Source organism: Gallus gallus, chromosome 5 (genome assembly GCF_016699485.2).
Source record: "Gallus gallus isolate bGalGal1 chromosome 5, bGalGal1.mat.broiler.GRCg7b, whole genome shotgun sequence".
Lineage (NCBI taxonomy): Eukaryota > Metazoa > Chordata > Aves > Galliformes > Phasianidae > Gallus > Gallus gallus.
In genome coordinates this window covers 44662592-44687238 of record NC_052536.1, presented here as the reverse complement: position 1 = coordinate 44687238, position 24647 = coordinate 44662592, and the positions used below count along the sequence as shown (strand labels likewise).

General features: G+C 36.9%; 1 protein-coding gene across 14 annotated transcripts in view; it reads right to left on the bottom strand.

Annotated features, from left to right (window-relative positions):
- UNC79 (unc-79 homolog (C. elegans)) overlaps positions 1 to 24647 on the bottom strand; it is a 95742-nt gene that overhangs the window by 69016 nt on the left and 2079 nt on the right. For 11 of the 14 annotated variants that reach the window (XR_005860172.2, XR_005860171.2, XM_004941883.5 and 8 more), the window contains 13 exons: positions 22829 to 22949; positions 16694 to 16998; positions 13161 to 13331; positions 10756 to 10848; positions 9469 to 9524; positions 8704 to 8833; positions 7352 to 7416; positions 5912 to 6000; positions 4703 to 4743; positions 3406 to 3434; positions 2154 to 2383; positions 1688 to 1859; positions 581 to 811 (listed from right to left, as the gene is read on the bottom strand). Coding sequence is in view for 12 of the 14 variants with exons in the window: in XM_004941883.5 (XP_004941940.2) it covers positions 581 to 811; positions 1688 to 1859; positions 2154 to 2383; positions 3406 to 3434; positions 4703 to 4743; positions 5912 to 6000; positions 7352 to 7416; positions 8704 to 8833; positions 9469 to 9524; positions 10756 to 10848; positions 13161 to 13331; positions 16694 to 16998; positions 22829 to 22949 (1733 nt within the window). In the remaining 2 variants the exon portion in view is untranslated. Of the gene's footprint in view, positions 1 to 580; positions 812 to 1687; positions 1860 to 2153; positions 2384 to 3405; positions 3435 to 4702; positions 4744 to 5911; positions 6001 to 7351; positions 7417 to 8703; positions 8834 to 9468; positions 9525 to 10755; positions 10849 to 13160; positions 13332 to 16693; positions 16999 to 22828; positions 22950 to 24647 lie in introns of those variants that run through there. The other 3 variants (XM_025151005.3, XM_040701426.2, XM_025151006.2) reach the window with 2 other exon arrangements.

Sequence of the window (24647 nt, the reverse complement as noted above, 5' to 3'; positions counted from 1 at the left end):
ATATTCATGTATCTAATTTTGATGCGTGCCTTCAACTATTCATGTTAAGGCAAGTTTTGTTTCATAATTGAAGGGCAGAAAGTGAGGAAAGCTCCTTCAAGCAGTTATTCAAGCAAGTGGTCTCACCAATGCCCCCTTAATGACCTTCCAGATAAGTCTCTCTCTCGCCATTAAAAATAATGCAAACCATGGCAGATGAGTCTCCTGAGTCACTTAAATTGGAAACATAATACTAAAGCAGACTAAAGAAGAAGGTCATACCTGGAAGCTGGCAAGTGACACCTTATTTCTGTAATGTATGCTTTAGCATAATAAAGATGTGCGGCTATTGAAAATGCACAGTATCTTTCAATCTCTATAATATTCTTCCACTTTGTCTTCATATTACTGTAAATAATTCCCCATTTCTGGCAGAGTAGAACTTTAAAAGCTATGAAGAGGAAAAATTCCTGAACTCTACTACTCCTTTACCAATGAGATTTCTTCTCTCCTGATAAGGCTGAGGGGGAAAAACAGTCTTTATCCAGTTTACTTTAAGGTCTGTGGCAACTAAACAAACCTTCAGATAAATTATTCTTACCCTGGCAAATTCCATTGGTTTAGGAAGGAGGCACATAACCATGACATCAAACCGGACATCACAAACTGTCTTCAACCACTTGGTAACAAATTGGGGTTTGAGCTTTTCAACCAGGCTACCAACTTCATCATCCATCATGTAAGCTGTAGAGTGAAACCACTGGAACACCATGCTAACCAGCCTTGCTAAACTCTCTGTGGGTGTATTCTCACTGGGGGTGCAAAGGCTCACCTTCAAGACAGAAATACAAACAAAGTTTCTCACCTTTCATTCTAGAAATGGAAGTATCTGTCTACTATATTTTGCATATTCTCAAAAATACATGGATGCAGAATAAATATAAGGTAACTGAGCTGATTAGTTTTGAATTTTGCACAGGATAATTGACAAAATATTTCCACAACCAGAAAATAACAATAAGAGGAAAAGAATAAGCATTTATTTTATTCTTTTTTAACACTGAAAATAATCAAAACAATCCTTTGACAAACAGAAACATTCTGGTTTGAGTTTTAAAATCATTTCCCCTTTCAAAAGGAAATCTAATATCCAGTATAGTATGTGACTCAAATATAAGTATATAAAACGTAGAAATGTAAAAGATTTAACCAAATCAAGAGTTTTTTTTAAAAAAAAAAAAACACGAAAGAAGATATTAAGTTGGTATAATCAGTGATCTTTGCTGTACAAGAGGGTACCAATTTTGATTTTTTGTCTCATTTGGGGCAGGAATATGAATTTTAAGCCTTCAAAAATACCTGTAAAATGATTATCTATAGTCTTCTCCTTGTCTCCAAACTTACTTTCTTTTTCTAAACAACGTCTGCACTGTAAGACTATCCCAAATCAGAGACAAAGTTTGTATTTCAAATCACAGACCAGGCACATTCTAAGCCCTTAATGACCTGCTGTTTGAGCTTTTGCTACCTTCTAAGGAGAAGGAGGATGTTTCAAGTCATGTAACTGCACTGAGTAAAATAAAAAACAAAAAGGAAAGGAACAGATGACAGAAGATTTAGGAAGTTCCTTCTAACCACCTAATAGCTAATAGTTGAGAGAGAGAAAAAGAATTTAGGCTTCAGAAATAAAAGAACAAGAACTTCTTACCAAGAACCAGATACCAAATTGGCTTAGGAGGCGTTGGTCATGCTTATCATCATCTTTATTATCGAAGTCTGTATTGTCCAGGGAGTGATGGGAAGAGGAAAGGCCCATCTGCCTCCTGCGGTTGAGTTCATGCTCCCTCTGCTCAGCATGGAACTCCGCTTCTTTCAGCAAGCTATAAAACAAGTTTGTAGGCAGTGAAACAGCTTTCCTGCATTGGATACAGATATCTGATGAACGGATGATTAGAGATTAAGGCATTTGATGTCAACATTTTCCTGGAGACAGTAATAAAGTAAAATTTAGTTATAGGATTCAAGACTGAATTCTTCCACAAGGACAACACTCACAGCTGATTGGTACTCGGCCAAAGCAGCGGAAGTTCAGTACCCATGAGCTACGCAGGCAGTGTTTACACAAAAGCTTGACCCTGCTTTATATATAGATGCTCTATAAACTACAATATTACCTGATCACGGCTTCTACAGTACACACAAGCTCCTCTGCACCACACTCTCGTGTATTGATAGGGGGTGGTGAGGTCTGGTAAAGATGGGTTTCTGCTGCTGCCCCAACTTCACTGCTGTGATGATTTGAATGGCATCTTTTGCAATAACGCACTGGCCTGTTGCCATGGCGACCACAGCATCCCGCTGAGAAGCATGTAACCACAGCTCTTCTGACATGTGAACTACAGTTCTGGAAAATAAAAAGAATTTTATTAGGCCATAAGTATCAGGCAGTGGAACTGAAAACTGTGATGAGAGTCCACACTGGAGAGCTGGCTCAAGTGTTGGCTGTTTGCAGATCACTATATACAAGCACAGATGTGTACAAATTCCTGATGCCAAGTGTCACTGAGCTTTCAAGAACATGAGCTCAGGTCTGGACTTAAATGTCACAGTTGCTCTTCCTTTGGAGCAGGCCAAACAACATTTAAGTCATCAATTTCTGGCTTGGAGCAATCTCTAAAATTTACAGTACTTCTCTTAACCTTTGCTTATAGTTCAAAACATCCCTTCAAGTTTTACATATAGCAAACTAACACATTCTTAGGTATGTAATCGATGATGCCACATCTGTGTGTGAATCCAGCTTATCATGTAATTGTCCAAACCCCTGAAGTATGCACTACCTTCATTGTTGCCCTCTGGTAATCTGGCCCAACAGAAAAGCTTTATTTATCACACAAGATCTAGCATATGTTATTTATTGTATCCTTCATTACTGAACTGTTATTAAAACACACTAGCTGGTAGGTTTTGCAAGCAGATTCTTTTTGTCAGCAATTTTTTAGACCACTGAATACCTTCAGTCCATATATTTAAAACAATTCATTGTTTACAGTAGGAGTTTTGTCCAATTTAAGATTAATCTAGGACTTCAGGAAAACAAGAAGATATAAAACACTCAATATAAAAAAAATTATCTTTTGCTGTATTTACTTCATAAGCAGATATAGAATAACAAATCCACTCAATTGCATAATTAAATTGCCTTACTTGTTACATCTTGAATAAAAACCTACAACTCCAGTCAAATATCAACAGTTCAAACAAAAAGAAATCTTGCTTCTAAATCATTCCCATCTACAACAAATGCATTCATGGATAAACTGTGAAAACTTGGAATGGTACCAAAAAGGATGCACCACACACTAATGGAATGACATTACATACAACACCAAATCATGCCTCATCACAGAAATGACTTAATCTTACCTTCTTCTGACATATAGCAGAAATTTCAGCTGTAAGGGGAAGGCATACAAAACATCAACACAGAATGATGATTCTTCTGGTTTAATATGGCAACCACGGGAAAATGGAATAGCTGCAAGGAATTCTCTGAGGCTAAACTTGTGCTTCCAGATACTACTCAAATCTCTAAGTCTCTTGGATTCCTGGAAGTAGGACACTGCATACATGTGCTTACTAGCTCTTTCTACACAAAAATGAAAGAACAGTCTTGGTATGTTAAGCGTGCTGTGCTCCTATCCATTTTGCCTCATAGGAAGATTTGAAACAGTGGGCCTGTTGGCATACTAATGCAACTGGCATACTATGAAAGGCAGGTCTCATGTCATTACACTGACTGAACTGTAAGCTGGTAGTATTAGTGAATTTAGATTAACAGTGTAGATGTAGCCACTAAATCTGTGATCCCTAACTCCACAGAGAAATATCTGCACATTCAACCTGTAAGCAGTACCTTTCAGTCTTTCACCCCATTATCTGATTCAGAGGCTTCTGAATCTCTGACTCCCTTAAAATAAATAAATAAATATATATATATTCTAATTCCCTTAAAATAAATGATACATTTTGTAGTCTGGGTTAGATTGTAATTGGAAGGAAACAGCAAGAAAAAAAATCCACAGCCTAAGAATTTCCAGTTTGCCAAACAAAGAGAAAGGGAATGTCTTCATTTTGTCCTTGGTGCAGTATTCTATAGGATGTGTGGCTGTCCTTATAAACTGCAAGGAAAGTCTACTTAGTCTGCCAATAAGCTTAGCCTGCTTTCTGGCAGATAGTAGAATACTGCACATGTTCTTTGGCCAGTGTTCCATGATTGGATCAGTGAATGGATCATTGAAAAATACATTACGTCCACTTCTGATATCCTTTACAGTTTCCTGTTCGTAGAATAGATTTTCAGAAGCTTTTAAAGCTTTAAAATCAGAGCCAGGTTATCAGAAGAACTAGCTCCTCATGCTGGCCAAAATACACTTTAAAAACTTGGCTTCAACAATATATGCTTAAAGAATTTAAAATCTGTTCAGTTACCTCTGTTTCCTCACAAGTAAAGAGCTACATATGATTTCAAGTATAAACTAATTAATGCTTTATAGTACTTGAAAAACATTTAGCAGCATGGAGTACAAGCTACTTTAAAATTCTACAATACTTTTTAAAAATGGAATGCAGCATTTTATGTAACACAGTATGCAGAAATACCAATAAACATAGGGTTGTACAATTACGATTAGTTTGTACCTACCCTTAAAATACCTCTTACCTTGTGGTAGAAGAACATCAATCAACCATTCACTGTGATCCCTATAAAAATCGTATATCTAATTAGCTTTCCATTTCTTTATTTATGCATGCATTTATTTTTGTACTGAGGAAAGTTATCTAAATTAATGTGGAAGCATTGACATTAGTCTGAAGCAGTGCTTTTACAAGTACAGTTTCTTCAGTGGCAGACTGCTTGATTTTACCTCTCTTTGCTGTCCCTGACTTACTGCAAATTACCGCTCTGATGTTGGAACATCCTGTTCAAAGCTTTCAAAAATGACTTATAAGTCACTAATTTATCAGCTGGAAACATTGTGTGCTCAGGCAGTCTGAAGGCTAAGAAGTGATAGCGAAGAGTGACAGACAGATATGGAAAAAAACTGTACTAGTACCACTTACTGTGAGTCTCCTCAGAAGCTATGCTTCTACCAAATTAAATTACTTTGTCCTGAAGCTTTAAATCAATGCCTTAAAATCTAAGATGACTTCTACAAGATGTAATTGCTTTTTCTGGCAGCTGGTGTGATATAAAGATGGCTGTTAAGTTGAGGACAAAACAAAAACATGTATCTTCTGAACTAACATTGTCTATTTGAACTAATGATTGGAAGTCCCCTTAATTATTAGTAGACAAAGCACACAAGAAAATCAATTTAAAATCAATTTAAAAAACAGGTTAATGAGGTTCATTCATCTCAGGATATATTCCTTTAATGTACTGGACAAGCCTGCACCAGTTTCAATTCTTTACTTTGCTGCTTAACAGTATATATTAGAGAACAATCTGAAATATATGCTACAGAAAAGTAACCAAGTCTCTGCAAAAGATCTTTCATTGTAATATCCTGCTTTAATGACATTCAGAGCATGACGAGAAAAAAAAAAAAAAGTTTCTTAAGTAAAAGCTTGTACATTAATAAGGTTCCCCTACCACAGTCAATACATCCCACACTCTAGTCATTCATAGCCCTTAACTTAAAAACTCACTGCTGACCCATTTAAATGCAAGTGCTAATCATTTGGGTAAGTTTCTGTAATCCTTGTTCACTGTGTTGCACTGTGCTCTATATATTTCAAGAGTTAACTATACAAATTATATGTTAATCATACAGAAAAAAGAAAGCATAAGTCTTCTGTAACAGATTCTTCTGAACTGTGGAGTTTAACTGACTGTGCCTGATCATTCCCCATCTCTCAGTATACCTACCCTGCAATTCTCTGGCTGCATTCTTCACAAAGATATAGTGGAGGTGGTTTATCGCCCAAAGCCACAGACAAGGATGGGTCAATGCACATCTGAAACACAGAGAAGGAAAATTATTAACACATCTGTCCATGAAAGTTCACTGAGAAAGTGTTTGATGCATTAACGCAGAGACAACCTATACAATACAGCCTTGATAACTGTTGAGAGCATTAAGTATTCTGAAAGATGGTACTCAGGATCTGGCAGTCAAAGATCTCAAAATATTTCTAACAAAGAAAAGAACATATCTGAAAATGAGAACCTATGGGAAAAGAACAATTTTTGCTCCAATATGAGAATTTTCAGTCTCTGAAAGACAAGTACATTTTGCATTACACATTCACATTCATTAACATTGCACAGTCACAACAAACTTTGTTTCTTCCACACAGTCACTGAGAGAATTGTTTAGGACAAAGTAATGTAAAAGTTTATTTCTCTGTCAGTAATTTTCCTTCTAGCAGGACCTAATTTTCAGTCATCATAGCTGTTAACTATCCACCACAATTCCAGTGACAGAACGTATATACTTAGGTTCCTCTGAAAGTAATATCTCCTACTTATTTCCATGGGAACTACAACAGGCACAAAAAGCACAACAGTCCTTTTTGACAGAGCAAATTCTCAGCTACAAAACACTATTTTTCAACAGAGCCACTACCATCAGCTATGTATTTTCACCAGCAATGAACTATGGCCTGCATGCCACACTTGTAGAAACCTGCATTAGCAGAGTTGACTCACTGTTGCTGTGCTCAGTGCCGAAACACATCACCCAGCACCTCACTGTGCTCACATCTACTCCATTAACATTCAGCAAGCATAGATGAATGTCAATGGAAGCCGTATTTCAGCATGGAGGAATTCAATTCCACATCTCTGCTTCATAAGCACTATCATGTCAGATGCCATTTTGTCAGACTGCCCCTCTGCTGCCATCTGTCACAAATGTAACAGACTATTGTTGGGAAAGTTCAACCTCTACTGCCATAACACCAACATCTGTCTCTGGTGTCATGAATAAATATAATAAAACAGGAGGCATTACTTTCAGAGCAACCCTCATAATAAGATTTGCACATATGTTTACACAAACACATATGTTTAGGAAAATATTTATAAGCCAGCTTAGAATTCTATACAGTGCTTTGTAACCATTCTAACGTTACTTGTTAAGACTTGACTCACAGTTATTGGAGGAAATATTCCATCTTGCTGTAGGCATTCAAAGAAAACATTCACAAAGCTCTAACTTCCTTTAGCTTTGAAAGTTTTTTCTATTCTCTTAGCTACCCAGCTGCTCTTAGTCACCTAAACATCACCACGCCCTACAGCTGGGGCAAAGTGCAACCTCCCCCACCTCCAGATAGTCAGGTTTGACTACTGACAAAATAGCAGTACCTTCACAGCTGGTTTGTTAATTGCATTATGGCATTCAATATGCTGGCAATGAATAGGATTCCAGGCTGCAAAACCAAAACACAGGAGATTAATAAACAGACAGAAATTATTTATATTCTTTGTGTCTAGTGGTATCAATAAAAACCAAGATCCTCTTGTAAAAGTACTAGATAAATATGAAAGAAGTAATTCCTCAGGAAGACTAATGATTACAGTAAACAACCTATGGAGGAAAGGAAAAAGAAAGCCGTAGACATTCCCTTTGTAAATCCTTCCTGTTCTCACTAGGTTTTGGGTTAATTAATAATTCTCCCCCTCCCTCCCCTCAAAGAGCAGGACAGTAGGAGTAGCACAGTACATTCAAAAACATTCATAGTTCATAGGCTAAATGAAAACGCTGCTGTAATATTGGAAAAACACACTAGCCACAGAAGGAGCCTTAGTTTTGTAATGACAAGGAGTAAACAAAAGGTGGGTTCAATCGGCATCAATTGGATGCTTTATGGAATGCCCTCCAGTCAAAGCGCCATGCAACTGAAGAAAATACATAGCTCACTGTGGGATACATTAATAGAAAAGTTACGTAGGCAAAAAACTACTCCAGTCTGCCCCATGTTAGTAAGAAGTCAGACTGAATACCATACTGCGTTTTTAAATCTGGTTGCATAAGAGAAGTGATGCAGAGAAGTACTATAAGGATTCTTTTAAAAATTAAGAAATAAAATCAAGACAAATGTTTAAAAGAATCATACAAATATCTGTAAGAAACTTTCAAGATAAAGCTGAGTTGGTCTAGATGGTCTTCTACCCTTCATTTTTATTATGCAAATTGTTGCTTTTTCGTCCAGACATTTTAAAAAATTAACACTCCTGTATGACAAGGATTATTTTCACTCTACAGTCAACCTTGAGCGCTCATCCATTATACTGACCACACCTGACATCACCAGACTTCTTTGACAATAACAGCCAGATAAACAGCCTTAGCAAGAGCAGCAGTGATAGCAGCTGGCACAACAAAGCCACCAAAGCAGTAATTGAAAGAAACATAAACCAGAACCACTGTGAGGCCAAGAAAGCAGTTTCACAGACCATTTGGAACGCTGTACTTATTTTTCCTCCTGTTCCCTTCATTTGGACTAACATCATATAATCACTAGCCATCATCAATTTTTTTTTATTATTATTTTTCATAAGATCTTTTGCATGCACAGACAGATATTGTATATATCACCAGCTCACTGAACAAAAGGATTTCAAAATACATCTTAGAACTGCAAGCATGCAATTAACACACTGCTGACTATTCACTTTATGTTTATTTTGGCTTACACAAAAATAGCCGCACTGACCTGTGTACTGCAGTCCTCTGTACTCACTGATTGCCCCAGGGGGTTTTAAATTGGGCCAATAGTGAAATAACATTTGTACTGCTGGAGGTTTAACTTGAGATGGTCCATAGGCTATGACATATAGCAAATCCTAAGGAAAGAAATATATAAGATGACTACTGCGCAAGGTAAAAAATACACTTCAACATTTACTATTTGCTTTCACAAATATATTTGAACACATAAAATACGTACATTTAATGCCCTGCCAATTATTTTTTGTAATCTCTTACAAGTAGATTAGATGTAAAACTTAAGAAATATGTCTACAACTGGCTTCTGAGTTTGGTCAGAATATCCAACAGCTGTGATCCCTCCCAAATGGTATACTAACACACAGCAAATGAAGCCTTTGTCTATTCTTGGGACAAAGGGGTGTCGTATAGCTAAATAACTGGATCCAAATCAGATCTGGGCTAAGACGATATTTTCGCAGAGCCCTTGGAAGAGTTGAATACCACAGACACTGATAAGATTGGTAGTTTTCAAAATGTCTGCCACTTGGAGCCACAACTACTTAGTATTTAGGAAAGAGAGGTCTGTTCTACAAAAAGTAGTGTTACTTCTGTAGTGTAAAAATCAGTACCTTCCTCTTCATAACTCAGAGGATGGGATACATAGATTTGTTTTATCAGCTCTTGGTATATAATCAGCTCTATTTTCAAGCCCTCTGGTTTTCATTACCAGCAAGACATTTCCACCAAGTATATAAGATCACAAACTTACTTTCCATACTTCTTGTTTATATTTCATGAGGCATTCCAGTAACTGGCAGTGATACACTGAGAGAGAAAAGATAGTATAGATGTAATACTAAAATGGAAACTCATGTTGCAGAAGTGATATAATTAACAAATTGGTTTTGCTTTGTCTACATTTAATTACCTTTTATTTTGAAAGGTTTGCTAAAGGATTATTGACCTGAGAGTTATCATAAAACAACAAACTTTAAATATTACTAGATTTTTCTGTCAAGTAATGCAGAAAGATAATGAGCCTTATGAGAGTACTCATGGAGATCATTTTTCAAGACATCTTGCTTAGGAATACCTGCTAATTCACTTAAAGTTTGTTTCTCTGGCACTATATAAAGCTGTAAATGGGTGTCTTGTCATTTACAGTGAGACAGAGACAGAAACAACACATGACAGCACAATTCTTTTGTACACCAGAGCATAGAAGCCATACTGTATTAAACACAAGAGCCAAAGGAACCCATTAACATTTGCCTGACTTCCTCAAAACCACAGAGGCAAATTTTCCTCTAATGGATTGAACATGAACTCACATGCAAAAACGCAACACTTCATCAAAAAAGTTGCACAGGTAGCTTTTAAAAAGCGTACTGCTTTTATTTACCACTGAACTGCATTAGCATGATGCAACGGTTCTTCTGCACAGTGTGAGGCTCCTCCTCACACACACCACCTAACCAATTAAGTACAGGTGTAAAACAGGAGGTAGCTTATTAGCATGAAATATGATGGCTCTCTCAGGTAAAATTTTGTTTCATTTTGGTTGTGTGACTGCACTGATTTAACTGGGGCTGCGACACAGTGAGAGAGAATGGTATTTATGCTTAGGTACTTCCAATTACAATTGAGTAACAGCTCTGTTCTGAGCTTATAGCCAGCATTGTCTGTCTTCTTCAAAAAAATATTATCAGTTGTCATCTTGGAAGGATACAAATCATAACAGAAACCAAACTTTTACTATCAAATACCATATTATAAATTAACACTGTTTCCTGATGTCACGCAAAAGTAGAACAGTCTCTCGTGCTGGACCCAATCCTATTTCTTCATCACAATGAGATCTCATATCTACATAATGACAACTTCAAGCATAATGCTCAGAAATGCCTGTTTTGACTAAAATTACTGATTTTTCATCCTGTGTTGGATAGTAAGATAGATTTTTCCGTCATCTGAACTTCTTTGATCACATCTGAGACAGAATTTCACGACTCAGAGCTTCACAGAGAATTATACCAAGCTGCACACTTACACATACCTGGGTTTGACGTGTATTGCATTGCAATCATTAGCATTGATGATGCAGATAGATTGACATGAGCTGGAACACCTTCCCTTTTCGAGGAGCCCACTTAAAAGGAAGAATTAAAAAAAAAAAATCAGCATATAACAAGGAAAGTAGCATATAATTATGATTTAAACTCATACAAATAATAGAAATAATAATCCTAAGGTATTATGTCATTAAAAAAAAAAGAAAAAACATTTTGTATTGGTGGGGGTTAATGCCCTGGAAGAGAGAGATGACTAAGAATATGGAATTGCTTCACAGAGCACATATCTGTTCTCCTAGATCAGTAAGATTTCTTTCTCAGAGCTGCACTGACCAAAGATAGTGATCTTCTCAGGCAATCTCCTTCAAAATCCACAGACTGATCAGATCAGCATCACTCAAATAGTCACACACACCTGGGACTTGGGTTGTAGGTAAGGCAAGGATGAAGTATACAGTAAGAAAGCAAGGAGAATGGAAAGCTTACTTTTGATGTGTACTGGCAAAGCTGTGAGACTGCTGGTGGCTGACTGGTGGTATATTGCACAGAGTACTTCGCAGGGACTACTCAGTATGAACTGAAGTTATGGCAATATACCACAGTATCATCTATGATAAGGATAAACAGTAGCAATACCGTGTAGCCAAGGTGTTGTATAGTCAGATAGTATACTTGGAATAACTGCAGAGTGTAGATGCTTATTTGCAGACCTACATCATGGCAACATATCTTTGAAGGCACCCATCTACACAAGAGGAGATGTGCATCTTCTCTGTTCATGTTCTACAGCTCTTTCCCAAGCCTGTCTGTCAGGACCAAGACACTAAGTATTTGGGATAGAACATAATCATTGTTCAGCGAGATGCTTCCATCCCTCCCATCTGGCTCTTCAGCTGCTCACACCATCTCTTGTACCCTCCCTTTCAGTTTGACTCAGAGCTGAACACCAGGGGAAAAAAAAAAGGTTCTATGCTTGCCTTGCAAAGGAACAGATCACTGCCAGTGGAGAAAGCCTAGGACACTATTTTAAAGAGCACACAACTGGTAAAGGACAAGGGAAGGGAAAATAGAGAATCATGTCGTATCTCCCCATATGCCCCAACGTTAAAGTCCAACAGAGAGCTAAAACATTATTTTTTGAATGTCATCCACACAGTATGGAATTGCATATATTTATATGAGAGCCAAGGATTTGGCTCCATCAGTTCTTCTGGAGAACAGTTTTAGAGATCTGAAGACAGGGTGGGATAAGTTACCTAAGTACATCAGCTGTTCTTTAACAGATAACATCAGTGGAGGAAATAAAAGTTTAATATAATATTCTGCTCTTAACCCAAAGAGGAAATTTTTCCAAGATCCCTGACTGATAATATTTAGGTGTAAATTTCCACAAAATCTTAATCTTGGAACACTGGACCATATTTCTTCCCTTGTCCTAAGAGGAATTTCCACACTTTCTATTGACATCAGTGTAGATCTTTATACAAAAAAAAAAAAACATTCCTGTTTTTTCCATAAAGGTCTGCAACACAAATAAGGAGGAGATATTCTCAGAATCACAGGATGGTTGATGTTAGAAAGAACCTCTGTGGATCATCTTGTCCAACTCCTGCTCAAAGAAAGGTCAACTAGAGCAGGTACTGAGGATGTTGTCCAGCTGTGTTTTGAGAACCTGTAAACTTTCTCGTAGACTGCCCCGGTGATGAACTTCACAGGGAAAAGACTGTTGGTTAAAACTTATTTTTAATATTAAATCTAATATTTTTGTCTGCAGAAAATGGTTAAAATTCTCTCTACTACTGAAAGCCCATCAAGCTTTTATTCAGGTAAAAAGACAAGTACATACTTCAGAATTGAAGGACTCACAATCTACAGGAATTCTGGAATTAGGTAATCACATCATACCTTCAGGGGGGAAGATGAAACTCCACGTTCCCCATCCCATCTGCCCCCCCAAAAAGGCAGCCATTATCAGATTCTGTCTTAAAACTTACACATAGAAGACATTACGTGTGCAGCTATTTAGTACAGTAATTAAAATGACAGGAAGAGATGGAGGGAGAAAACTGGAAATTCATCACAGTATCATTACATTGAAAAGATTCATTATTGTACATCCACGTTCAATACAGATGCAAAAATTATACATCATATGCATATTGATATCGCATGCATCATTTAGCAGCACTCTGCCCATTAATTCTGTAATCAAGGAAAGAATCACTAATAAATAAAACTTATAGAGTTTCATTTAAAAATAGTCTTTTTATATACATACAGTACAATATTGCATAACAATTCTATGACATAACTTTGGCTCTTACAGACTGATATTGTATCAGTGTACTATTTTCTGAACCACAACAATACCAGAATAAATTCTACTTACAGATAGCCATAGGCAGAAAAGATGTGCTGAGATATTCTATAATATCCTTGTGCAGAAATGGTGGAAAGGTAGCTAATGTTGAAATCATTGTATAAGGTAAAGTACTCAAAATATCATCATTGAGAAAAGGAAGCAAGCATGTAGTAGTGTAAAAAATTGATTGCCCAAGATCTGTTGAATAAAATGAAATAAACACAGAATCATTACATTGGAAAATAATTACAAATGTGTACTTTTTGATTTACAAATCCATTAAAAGTTTGCATTTAAAATCAAGTTTTCCCCTCAAAGTATTTCATAATTAACTACTTAATTATCATGGTCACAGATAAGTGACATCACTCATCATTGAAGCCCCTCCTAGAACAGAGGGAAACAGCTGTTCAGCAGTATCCAGAATAGTTTGAAGGGAATATGAATACTTCAGACAGTAAAATGAACACACCTACATAAAGGGGCCTGCATTTAAGCAGAGGTGTTATTTCAGATTTGATAGGTACTCAGGTTTGAAAAATCCCCCTTTTGCAAAAAGCTTCTCAGATTATCTGCCAACAAAAATCAGATGTTGATCTTAATTACCCTTATGACAACTGCAAATTGCCTCCCACACAGAGGCTCGGGGGAGCATCACTGCGTCTTGCAAACAATATGCGATTAAAGAGAAAATCTTGTTTTCATTGGAAGCCATAGAGACCAAGAAAGCCCAAGGCTGAAGAAGAGTAAGATAAATATAAATTTAACAGTTTCCAGACTAATTATAATTAATACAATGTTCTGGAAGGGATACTTAAGAAATTGCAACATTTCAAGATCTAAATAGACGAGATATGTTATTCTGTATGTGGAAACTGTAACATCTTCCAAATGAGAAACTGAGCTGGAGCCAGTAACCCTCCAAGATCTCAATGAACTCCAGGTTTGAACCTGTGTGGTGACTACAAAATATCATTAAGGCATACAATGGCATTTATATAATGGCATCCTGCAGAGATAAGGCACTATCTCTGCAGGAGAGGTATTTCTTTTGTTACTGACTCCCTCCATAACCTTAACTGTATTACACAGGTCTCCAAACTTATCTGTACTCCTAGGATGATTTGAGTGCTCAGAGAAGTCTGTACTTCATTTTTGTGTATGTAGTAAGCCTTCTGTGGAAAAACTAGTCTTGTATTGGTAGAGCACGTTTTGCTCTTGCAATACATATTTACCATCTAAGTGTTGACAGTTTGGTATAGTCTGACAGGATCCAATCTGAGGACCATCTATTGTACCTGCTTGTACTTACCCAAACATCATGGATTGTTCAGAGACAAAAAAAAACATTTTTGTCAAATGCTACATTAAGGGAAAAAAAATAATTAAGTTCTGCCACAAAACTTAATTCTCAATACACAGAAGCACAGGAAATAATAGGTGAAGTCCCCTTGCCTCACACATGAGTCAAATGTGTTATTTCTGGCACATGTTTATCTAATTTGGCTTTAGTAATCTGCAAGACAAATTTTCACTCCCTCATCCGCCAATTCTTCTTAGTGTTTAACCATCCATATAATAAAAAGGTGTTGGATTTTTTTGTTTTGTTGTTTGTTTTTGTTTTGTTTTTGAAATTTCTTCTGCTGCAATGGAAGCCAACTACTTCTAATCCTGCTCCTGGGTAACTGTAAACACAAGCAGTTTATTTCTCCTTGCAGCAATCTTCAAATAATCTTTACATGTTTGTAATCATAATTCCCCTCAGTTTTCTTTAAGCCAATGATACTTCGGTTTTTCCTTTCTGTCCACATTTTCTACACTTCAGGAAAAAGAAACAAGAATGACCTGGAGACTCCTCCCAAATAGTCTGTGCATTTCTTAAGACCAGATGAACAACTCTGAAAATTTTACTCCAGCTGATACCTTGCTAGAGGTATTAGAATGCAAAATTCAACAAAATGCTTTGGATGTCTAATAAAATATGTTTACGTATTGCCAGTATTAGTATATTAATGAGTCAGCCTCTGATCTGCTGTAACATTTTGCGCAGTATGACTTTCAAGCCAGTATTTCTGCATTTGATTTCTTTATTCAAATGTAGTGCTTTACTTTTCTCCTTTGAAGACTTTTTAAAACAGACTGTGATTTACCAAGATTATTTCGAATTAGAAATTGTTCACACAAGGGACGTTACTTTCACTAACTTGATATCCCCTGTAAATCAAAGTGTTTTCTCATTGCTATCAGCCAAGTACAAATCAAAATATCGAATAACACTAGATGCAGCACAGGCTCCTGTAAGGTTCCCACTTGGTGTATCCTTCCAATTGACATGGGCTCCTGGAGTGCTTTACCTCATTCAAGTGACAACTGTATGTCCCAGATTGCCCATGAGTATGTCAAGTAACACAGCAATGGCAGTCTGACTAAGGACAGAAAAACTTCACCAGAAGAACCATTGTGCCATCATAAAATCATGTTTGTTCGGTGTTATTTGTTCTTTAGAAGACTCCAATGGTTTTTAATTATCACCATGTTATCTACTTAGAAAAATACTGTTTTGATAATTAACTTCAATTTCTGGAAAGATAGTAAAGTCATCAAGTCTATAATTTGCTAATAGTCCCCTTTTTCCAAGATCCCAGCGCAGTAATCATTGAATCAAAACATGCTGCTGCCAACTCAGAAGTAATTTAGCATTTAACAGAAGCAGCTTTCCTGCTAAAGAGTTTAGCAGTGAATCAGACTGATGACAGTACTCCCTGTACTGAACTACATAAGTTCATCATGATATAATACACCCTGGTACCATGGTGAAAATTAATTTCTGGCTCATGCAACATAAGGAAAATGCTGGGTTCCAAAACCCCATTATGGGAAGCCACAGATTAACAAGCCAGATATATGCAGTACTTGAGGGAAAGAAAAAAAATAAAAGAGAGAAAAAGAAACAATAAAAATACACCAGTCACAAAAATCTTGAGATGAAAACCTAAGAAAGGTTTGAGTTCAAAACCTAAGAAAACACTGCTTTTCAGCAAGTTGGGTGGAAATACTGGCAACTTTTTAACCTGGAATATTTTAAAGCCATCTCTACTGTCATCATTTCTCTTCAATCAAATGTATACTGCGTTTTGTGCAGAGACAGACCTTCACCAAAACACTAAATCTGCATATTCTTCACAAGACAGGTATACAAATCCAAGTAATGCCCGTTTAAGAGAGCCACTTCAAAAAGACAAGCCTGAAGATATCCCAACAGATTCATATTCACGTTCCAGATATTTTTAGACACACTTGTATTATTTTAGTTCCATACTACCAACATTTCACTGAAAATCCGACAAGTTCAGAATTCCAACCCAAATTCATGGTTCACAAAACAAAATATCTTTTATTTCAGAAAGCAAACCAAACACTTTGATGTAAGTGCATCCCAGTAGATATGACATCCAGATCCAGATCAGTTTAGGCCCATCTCTTCTATTGCACTTAAGCATCATTCATGGATTCACGGCACTGAAGTTAAGCGTACTGGAAGGGTTCAAGGGCCTGCTTACCATGTTGACCATGTTGTAGCAATGGAACTAGATCCAGCAGTGTCACCAGTGTCACGTAAAGTCCTTGATAGTCCAAAGATGGGTAGTCTGATAACTGAGCATCACGACTTTGCTGGCCACGTTCTGATGGAGCATCTCGCAGGACGCTGTAAAGGAGGGAGCGAGTAACAGTAGGGTTGATGGAACTGACCTGTGGTCTTAGAGATGGGGTGAGTGGGAATGGCACAGGAAAAAGACACATGGTCATGGGCACTGTCAAATTGGAGGCATCTTGATTCTCCTTCTTCCCTGTGCGGGACAAAATGCTGTTGGGGGGACAAAGAAAAAAAAGAGACAACAAAGACACAAAGAACAGCACATTACATTGAAATGACACTATAAAACAAATAATAAAACACCAGATACATCCCACATAAGATGCAATTGCTCCCAAAACCAGTGTATCTACGAATCTAGTAACCATTGATTTTCATGCTTCAAGATACGAGAATTAAAATTGACATCTATGAATATTTTCATTGCATCTCATGTGTTATCTGGTTCATAAGGAGCAAAAATATAAAAATGCATGTTTCAGTGCCCTACCCATGTTTCACAGTTAAGAAAAATTCTAGGTATTAATAATGTTTGCTACAGAAAAATAGCTGTGTCAAAACAGATGAGTATTTTACTCTCAGATTTTGAGAGGTTGTTGGATTTTTTTTCCCCTCTATGAAATCTTTTGAACCAACTGACTGAAAACATGTAAAATATAGGTGTGGCACTTGCAGAAACATGTTTTTAGCAAAGAATAAACATGTGTGTTTGTTAAGATAGTCTTAAAAATCACATGTTTATTGCATTAAAATAATGTCTATGTATTTTATGATACTGTTTCATGACCACTCAGTCAGTATCATTTGAGATAATGAAGTTTAAACAGGCACATGGATTTAGAAATAATATTTCTAAAATGTTAACTAAACTACATTTGGAAAAGTTATAAAATAATATATAGTAGATGGTCTTTAGCATATGTTTGTGAGCTAATGATAATGGTTGTTTATGTGTTTTTAACTTTGCTCATGTTTAAGGAGGAAACATTTTACTTTACGAATACAAATGTTCCTTGGGTAAATAGTTACCCTCAAAATCTAAGTGCTAAGCAAGCAAGACCAATAATGTAACTGCAGATCAGACAGTATGTTACCATACATTCCTCCTGCTACTTACGTTATTTATTCAACAAAACTCACTATAAACTAAAGGAGAGATAATTTCAAAAAAAATAAAAAAGGATTTAGTGGGAATCAAAATAGAAGCTACATGTCAGCCACCTTGTTAATGTAGTTTTAAGAATGTTGTAAACATGTTAACCTAATTTTCTAAAATGAAAGATAAAAAGCTACTTTAGATATAAATTGTCACTTAAGCAGTGCTGCATTTTAGTTATCAGGCAATGATAGGGCTATCTCAGTCTTTGTATGTGCCTAGAAAATATAATATACCTTTGAAATTTATTAAACCACACACAGTTTTTGATGTTTTTCTGTTTTCTTTAAGCATATTTTACACCTCTCAGCAATCAGGATTCCCAAAAACAATTCCTGTTGGTTTAATTCCACTCCCGAAGTCAGCATTAAAACATAGCTTATAAAAGACAAGAGAGTAGCATCAGAATTTCCACTGACTAATGAAGAGCAGAATTACACCAAGAGGGAGACTTCTGGAAGTCTCCATTATCTTTAACAGACCAGACATCCCTACCATATAACCACCTTAGCACAGAGGCATCTGTGTCAATGCAACAACTCACATAAGTAAGCTGAACTCATGCAAAGGTGCTTATATGGAGAGATGCCATTCATTCTCTATACATGTAAAACACTTTCACAGTTACAGTTGAATGCCAAGTGGCTACTACCAGGCAGGTCTCACATCACACTTGCAGTCAGAGATTACAGGCATATTGTCTATTTTAAGAAACTACTTATTTATTATTATGTCCTACATATTTGGTAGATTAATTTGATTTCTGTTACCCAATGTCCAGTACAAGAAAAGTAGCGACTGAGATGAAAGTGTCTACAAAATTGTATCAGAAAAATCACTAGGATCCAGTATGGCTTTAAAAACAAATGATCAGAGTGCTGATTCCTTATTTCCTATTAACTTTTAATTTGCTTGGTGTTTATTTTCCATACTCTATAGCTCTTGTTTATAGACATGAAGGTATAAATTACATTCCACCTCTGTCTACTAGCAGATGATACCAATTATCCAGTCCTGAGTTTGCCAGCACATCACTTCAATCACTCTTGCTTCTAGAAGGAGTATTACTGGGCTACTTAATCCTTGCTTTGGAAAGTGTAAGGCAGTGATGGAGAGTTTCCACTACAGACTTCCTTTTTTTTTTTTTAACATGGAGCTACAGCTAACTGACTAGAAACCAAGACATGTAGTCTACATATTGATTGGGTCATCCTTCTGTTCACTCCAGGAACAGAAATGAAATCATATCTGAAAACCAGATCTAATCATGTCAAATTTAGGCGGGGGGAAAAAAAAAAAAAAAAACACAAAACAACTTTCAGATCCAGGTTTGTGCCTGACCAGTATATTAAAATAGCAATAAATTAAAGAGTCAAAAATGAAAATCTAGGAAGTCTCCTAAGACTAAGATAGAATGGTTGCAGTTTGTTCCTGTTTCTGCTCAAAGCACATACTGAGAATAGGGACTGCCAGAAGATCATAACCCTGTACTGAACTTGCTCCATGACATGCAAGAAAACTGTCAGGCTTCCTTTGAGATTTGTACACCTCTGCTGCAAATCTATCTCAAAATTACTGTCTTTAAGGAAACATTTCCTAAAATGTCTCTGAGAGATTTGCATCTCACCAAGGCAGCAAAACAAGCTTGATTATTAATTAGCCAGTAGGCATTTGCAACTATTCCTTATGAAATACATTTTACTTAGAAACATGCATGGAGACTTTCCTCCAAGAAAATGTGGAAGAATAAGTTGATCTGCAAGATGTTTAAGCCTTAAGATCATTCCTCAAATGAGAGTTAAAATACTGAAAATGAGCAGGGCATGAAACAAATTCATGCGGTAATGTAAGGAAATGCTTTTGTCCAAAGAGGAAAATTAAGGAAGAACTAAATGAATCAATATGCTATGCATTGTGTATGGTGACTTTATGTGATGTTTGTTCATAGAAATAAGGAATTGAACTTTTTTAGCCATTCCACATCTGCTCCCCCCACCCCTGAGCTTGTGCTATATTGAAGCTATGTACAGCGCAAAGGAGCAAACTAATCCCTTGTGCAATAACTAGCAGAATGACACCAGATATGAATGTGATCCAAAACAGCAGGCATACCCCACTGAAAGCACATTCAATGTGCCCATAATATGGAAAGGTAAAAAGTGTAAGTAATAAAAGCTACACTTGTAAAACACAATCATAATATGGAATTTCTGTGACTTAGTATTATTCATTCTTGGTTCCTTTGACTACATGTTTATCAAGAAAAAATTGTCCTAAAAATCAGCTGCAAAAAGAATACACATCAAAGTAGAAAATATTATTTAAAGTTCTTTTAGATGACCCCAACCAATTTGCTCAGCAGACAAATCTCCAGAAATCAAAGGGCATTTCTGCTGTTTGATCAGTACTCTTTCTGCAGCTTGAATTTATTACATATGTTCTGTCTCAAACTAGAGAGGTTATTCTCCATCACATATTTCTAACATTGATGTTAAACCTTACACAAGGGAGTATCAGTGTAGGAGGCAGAAAGGAGACTCGGCATGCAAAGAAATTTTTTATCAGACTGTTCAGAAAGACAAGTTCTTAACCAGTCTGTTTAGTTTCAGGATAAATCTCAGAGATCTGCATACAGTGGGTGGGAGTTTCCTCCTTTCCATCTGCCACACTAAACACAGGGTATGTTTTGTTTTGCTTCTTTAACCAGCTTCTATCTTAGTATCAGCAAGCATATACACTTATAGTGGTTCAATCATAGCACTCAGGCTCTAACCCGCAGTTCAGATTCCCCAGTTACAAGGATTTGACCTGGCTGAGTATCAGAATGCAGACCACTTAATAAATTTAGATCCAAGTCCTGGCTGCGATTTCTGGCATCCCTCTACCTCTGAGGCTGATCAGATCCAACATCGTTAAGGACAAAGCCATTTGTGAATTATGTAGATCTATGTGTTTCATATCAATTTCACTTCTGCCTCATGAGGTGAGCATCATCAACAACAGGATTTTGGTTCAGTCCCATTCCAAGCATAAAATAATGAAATGGAGTTGCTCAATTGTGCAGTTGCTATTCTGATTCCAAACTGCTCTCATAGTTGGTAATTATAAAGTTCCTTCAGTAAGCCCAGGAATATCCCTGCCCATGGAGTATGAAGAATTTGTTGCACAGGACACGCAGTTGAACTGCTCAGGAAGATTAAGACAGCAGGGTTCTATAAAGATATTTTCTTTAAGAAGCAGTTTTTAAAATTAATTCTGTTCCAGTGAACTTCTGCCCCAAAAAGAAATGGATCTCATTGCAGCACTTGGTACTTACGGCTGAGAGACAAGATATAAAACATTCAGAATTAAGCCGTTAAAGCAAGAAAGTTAGACTTGAAGGCTCACAGCATTTAAGTAGAGGCACTTAAGTTAAAAGCCTTCTTCAAACATGATTTAAGTGTGTTTGTTGTGTAAAACAAACCATCAAAACACTCTGATGTGGGAACAAAGTCCTATTTCAGAGGTATTTTCAATCACTATTTGAATTTATGTATTTATTTATTAACCACTGCTGTGTTATGAGACAAAATCCCATTTACTGATCTTTTAAAAAGCCCTACTCGTTGCCTTACTTGATCGACACTTTAAATGCTGGGGGAAACACACTTTACAGTGGTTAAACAATTCTAGCCCTGAGATTTTCAGTTAACAGAAGGGCTGGGTTTCTTTGTTTCTGTTTGGTGGCTTCATTGCTGCTTTTTGCTTGTTTCTTTTTAAACAGTGAAATGGGTGATCCACTGATAATGAGTATTTCCATCTATGTATCTCTCCTTCTCATAGGTTTACAAACAGGGTCACGAATCTTGTTAATGTTCCATGGGCTTTGAATGAGTGTTAGAATGAACTAATGTCATTCTTTCAAGTTAAATTAATGCTTCCCCACTTATTTGCATCATCTGGATATGTGTACAAATATGTAGCCAACTGTAATAAATTACTGTTTCCTCGGGACATAAGACAAATGGCCGTATTTCCAAGCTAGCTTTTCAGGGCAAGGAGAACCAGCCCAGGTATATAGCTTCCTGAATTTATACAGAAATGCAGCATTAACATTATTTTTTTGTATATGAAAACTAATGCCAATGAAAACCTGGGCAGACAAAAATCACTGTCAAAAGCCATTTTAAACTGATTTGAAATTATGAAACCATTAGGTAGCACTGTGGAGTAAAGCAGAATATGCATGTCGTTCCTAATTAAGCCTCACAGTTTTTCCCATCTCTTTAGAAAGACAAGAGGTAATATTTCCTATTCAAAATGTATGCTGTATTCGTACGGTATTTTGCACCACATATTGTAATTAAATGGTGGATCAAACCAGATCAAACTCCTGGGTCAGAGCAATCCTGATCTTTTGCTGCTTCCATCCAAATCCATATCTGTATTCCAACGTCACAACTACTCATATTGTTATAAGGGACTGAACCAGAACCCGATCTGAACTATGGCACAGACTCTAGTCCAGTTTGCCCGGCTCATTGCTCTACCATCCCAAAGCACAAGGATTGTCAAGTAGGTCATGAGTGCCCACTTCTAAAGCTCTGCAGGTCACTAGCTCCTTTCTTCACAGGTTCAGTATGTTTGCACATTCGCCTAAGACTTAGAAGAGCCAAGCAAATGTGTAAACAACCAAGTTTATTTTAGAATCAGCCACTCAATAAGCAGCTCAACTGGGCAAATTGGGCAACATTAATCTATACCATTCTTTTCTTAGATTATGCTCTGACTCTTTCTGGTAGAGCACTGACCCATTAAATCCTGCAAACAATTCAAAGTCAACAAATACCCCCTACAATACTTTAGCAATTCTTTCTTTCTTCAAGAGCTTTAGTTAAAACTTACCTCAATAACGTCTGAGAAAAGTACTTCAGAGTATTTGCAATGTCAGTCCCAGAGGGCACAGGGTAAATGTTGTGGAGAACCCGGTTGTGGTATTCTTGGAGGTAACGGATTTTGGAAGCAACTACATGAAAGACAGAAAACAAACACAGAAACTTTCATTCAGCTTTTTGCAGACGTTGAGGGAATCGCATCTGTTCCTACCACAACGGATTCCTTTTTTTACTTAATTTAAGAATTAAACCATAAGAAAGGTTTTTTCATCTTTTTGCTGAATAAATTGAGCATCGCCATGCATGAGTGCTAAGGGGAAGACAAGAAAGGCAGTGAATGTCTGCTTCTGCTTTAGATTGCCTTTGTGGTATCAAATGGAACATCTGTGCCTCCAAAAATCTCAGAATTCATTTATAATAAACAAGTCACTGGATAACAGGAGGTTCGTGTGAGGTGACATTTCTATAGCCAAAAGGAGAAATACAAGCTAATACAGAGAGCTGATATTATTTACTTAATGTTACAAATGTACACTATGCAATGAACTACAGATATGAAAAGAGTCGTGCTGTATCTTTAACTGTCTTAGGAAATTTGATCAAGCAGGTGAGAGCATTTCAAAGGGCAGCAGAAGCTCTACACCTTCTCTGAGACTGGTTGTTTTAGAAATAGTGCTCTTGATATCTAACCAAGCTCCATGTTCAGTATTGGAAGAAAAATGACCTACCATAGCTACCAAACTGTGCACTGCCTATATGACGCTGGCCAGCCTCATGCAGAAATAATCAAGGACAGTCTGGGCATTTTTTGCTCTATTCAGACTAACCAATTCTACTGAGAAACCCAGTCTGCCAGCCCTCAATTGCCCAAATGATAGAATCTTCAGAGTTGGAAGGGACCTTTAAAGGTCACCTAGTCCAAGTCTCCTGCAATGAACAGGGACATCCACATGTAGATCAAGTTGCTCAGAGCCTGGTCCAGCCTGATCTTGAACGTGGCTGCCATGGCTTGCTGCCAGATATCTGTAAATGAGATTAATTAATGAAACGCCAAAAATTATGGCACATCTTCCTACAACTACTTCCTTTCAATAACGTGCATATATTTTTTTTCTATTAATCAGCACAGTCATGCAATTATATAAGCTGAAATAGCAGAACACTTTATTTAAACTTTCTAAATACTTATCACAGCTCTAGGCTCAAGGTTTTGGCCTCACCTCTCCGAGCTGCCCAGAATGCTGACCATTTCAGTACAGCATCCCAGAACACTAATATCCTTCTGAAAGAAAGCTCCAGAGCAAAGGTTTATGAGCCCCAAAGATAGTGAAATGTGTGAGTGACCTGAGTGTCCAGGGGTACACTTCAAAACGTGATGTCACTCTGTGGAAATACTTCCTTTGCCACTCTCATAGGGTCATCATATAAAACAAATTCAAAATTAAAAATAGAAAGAAAGAAGGAAAGCTATTCCATGGTATCTTGCTGGGTCTCTCTTTATTATCTATACTGACCTAACTAAACTTCCCAGCTTTCCCATAAGCATTTACTGAATTGAGTGAAACTGTTAAGAGCTTTTAAAGATGGTTTTGGTTGTTCCACTACCCTGGAAAACATCGTGGGCATCAGGCTTTCCCAGGACATTACTTACCACAACTAAATGCCAGTTACTGTAACTCAAGGTGAAAAAGAATTCTCTTTTGATACAAAAGCACACCTCAGGCATGCTGTGGTGGTGGGTCAAAGGACGAAACCCACTGTCAGTATCCCTTTGTATGAGCTATGAAATGCAAGTGGTCACAAAAAAAGAGAAGCTTCTCAAGATGATT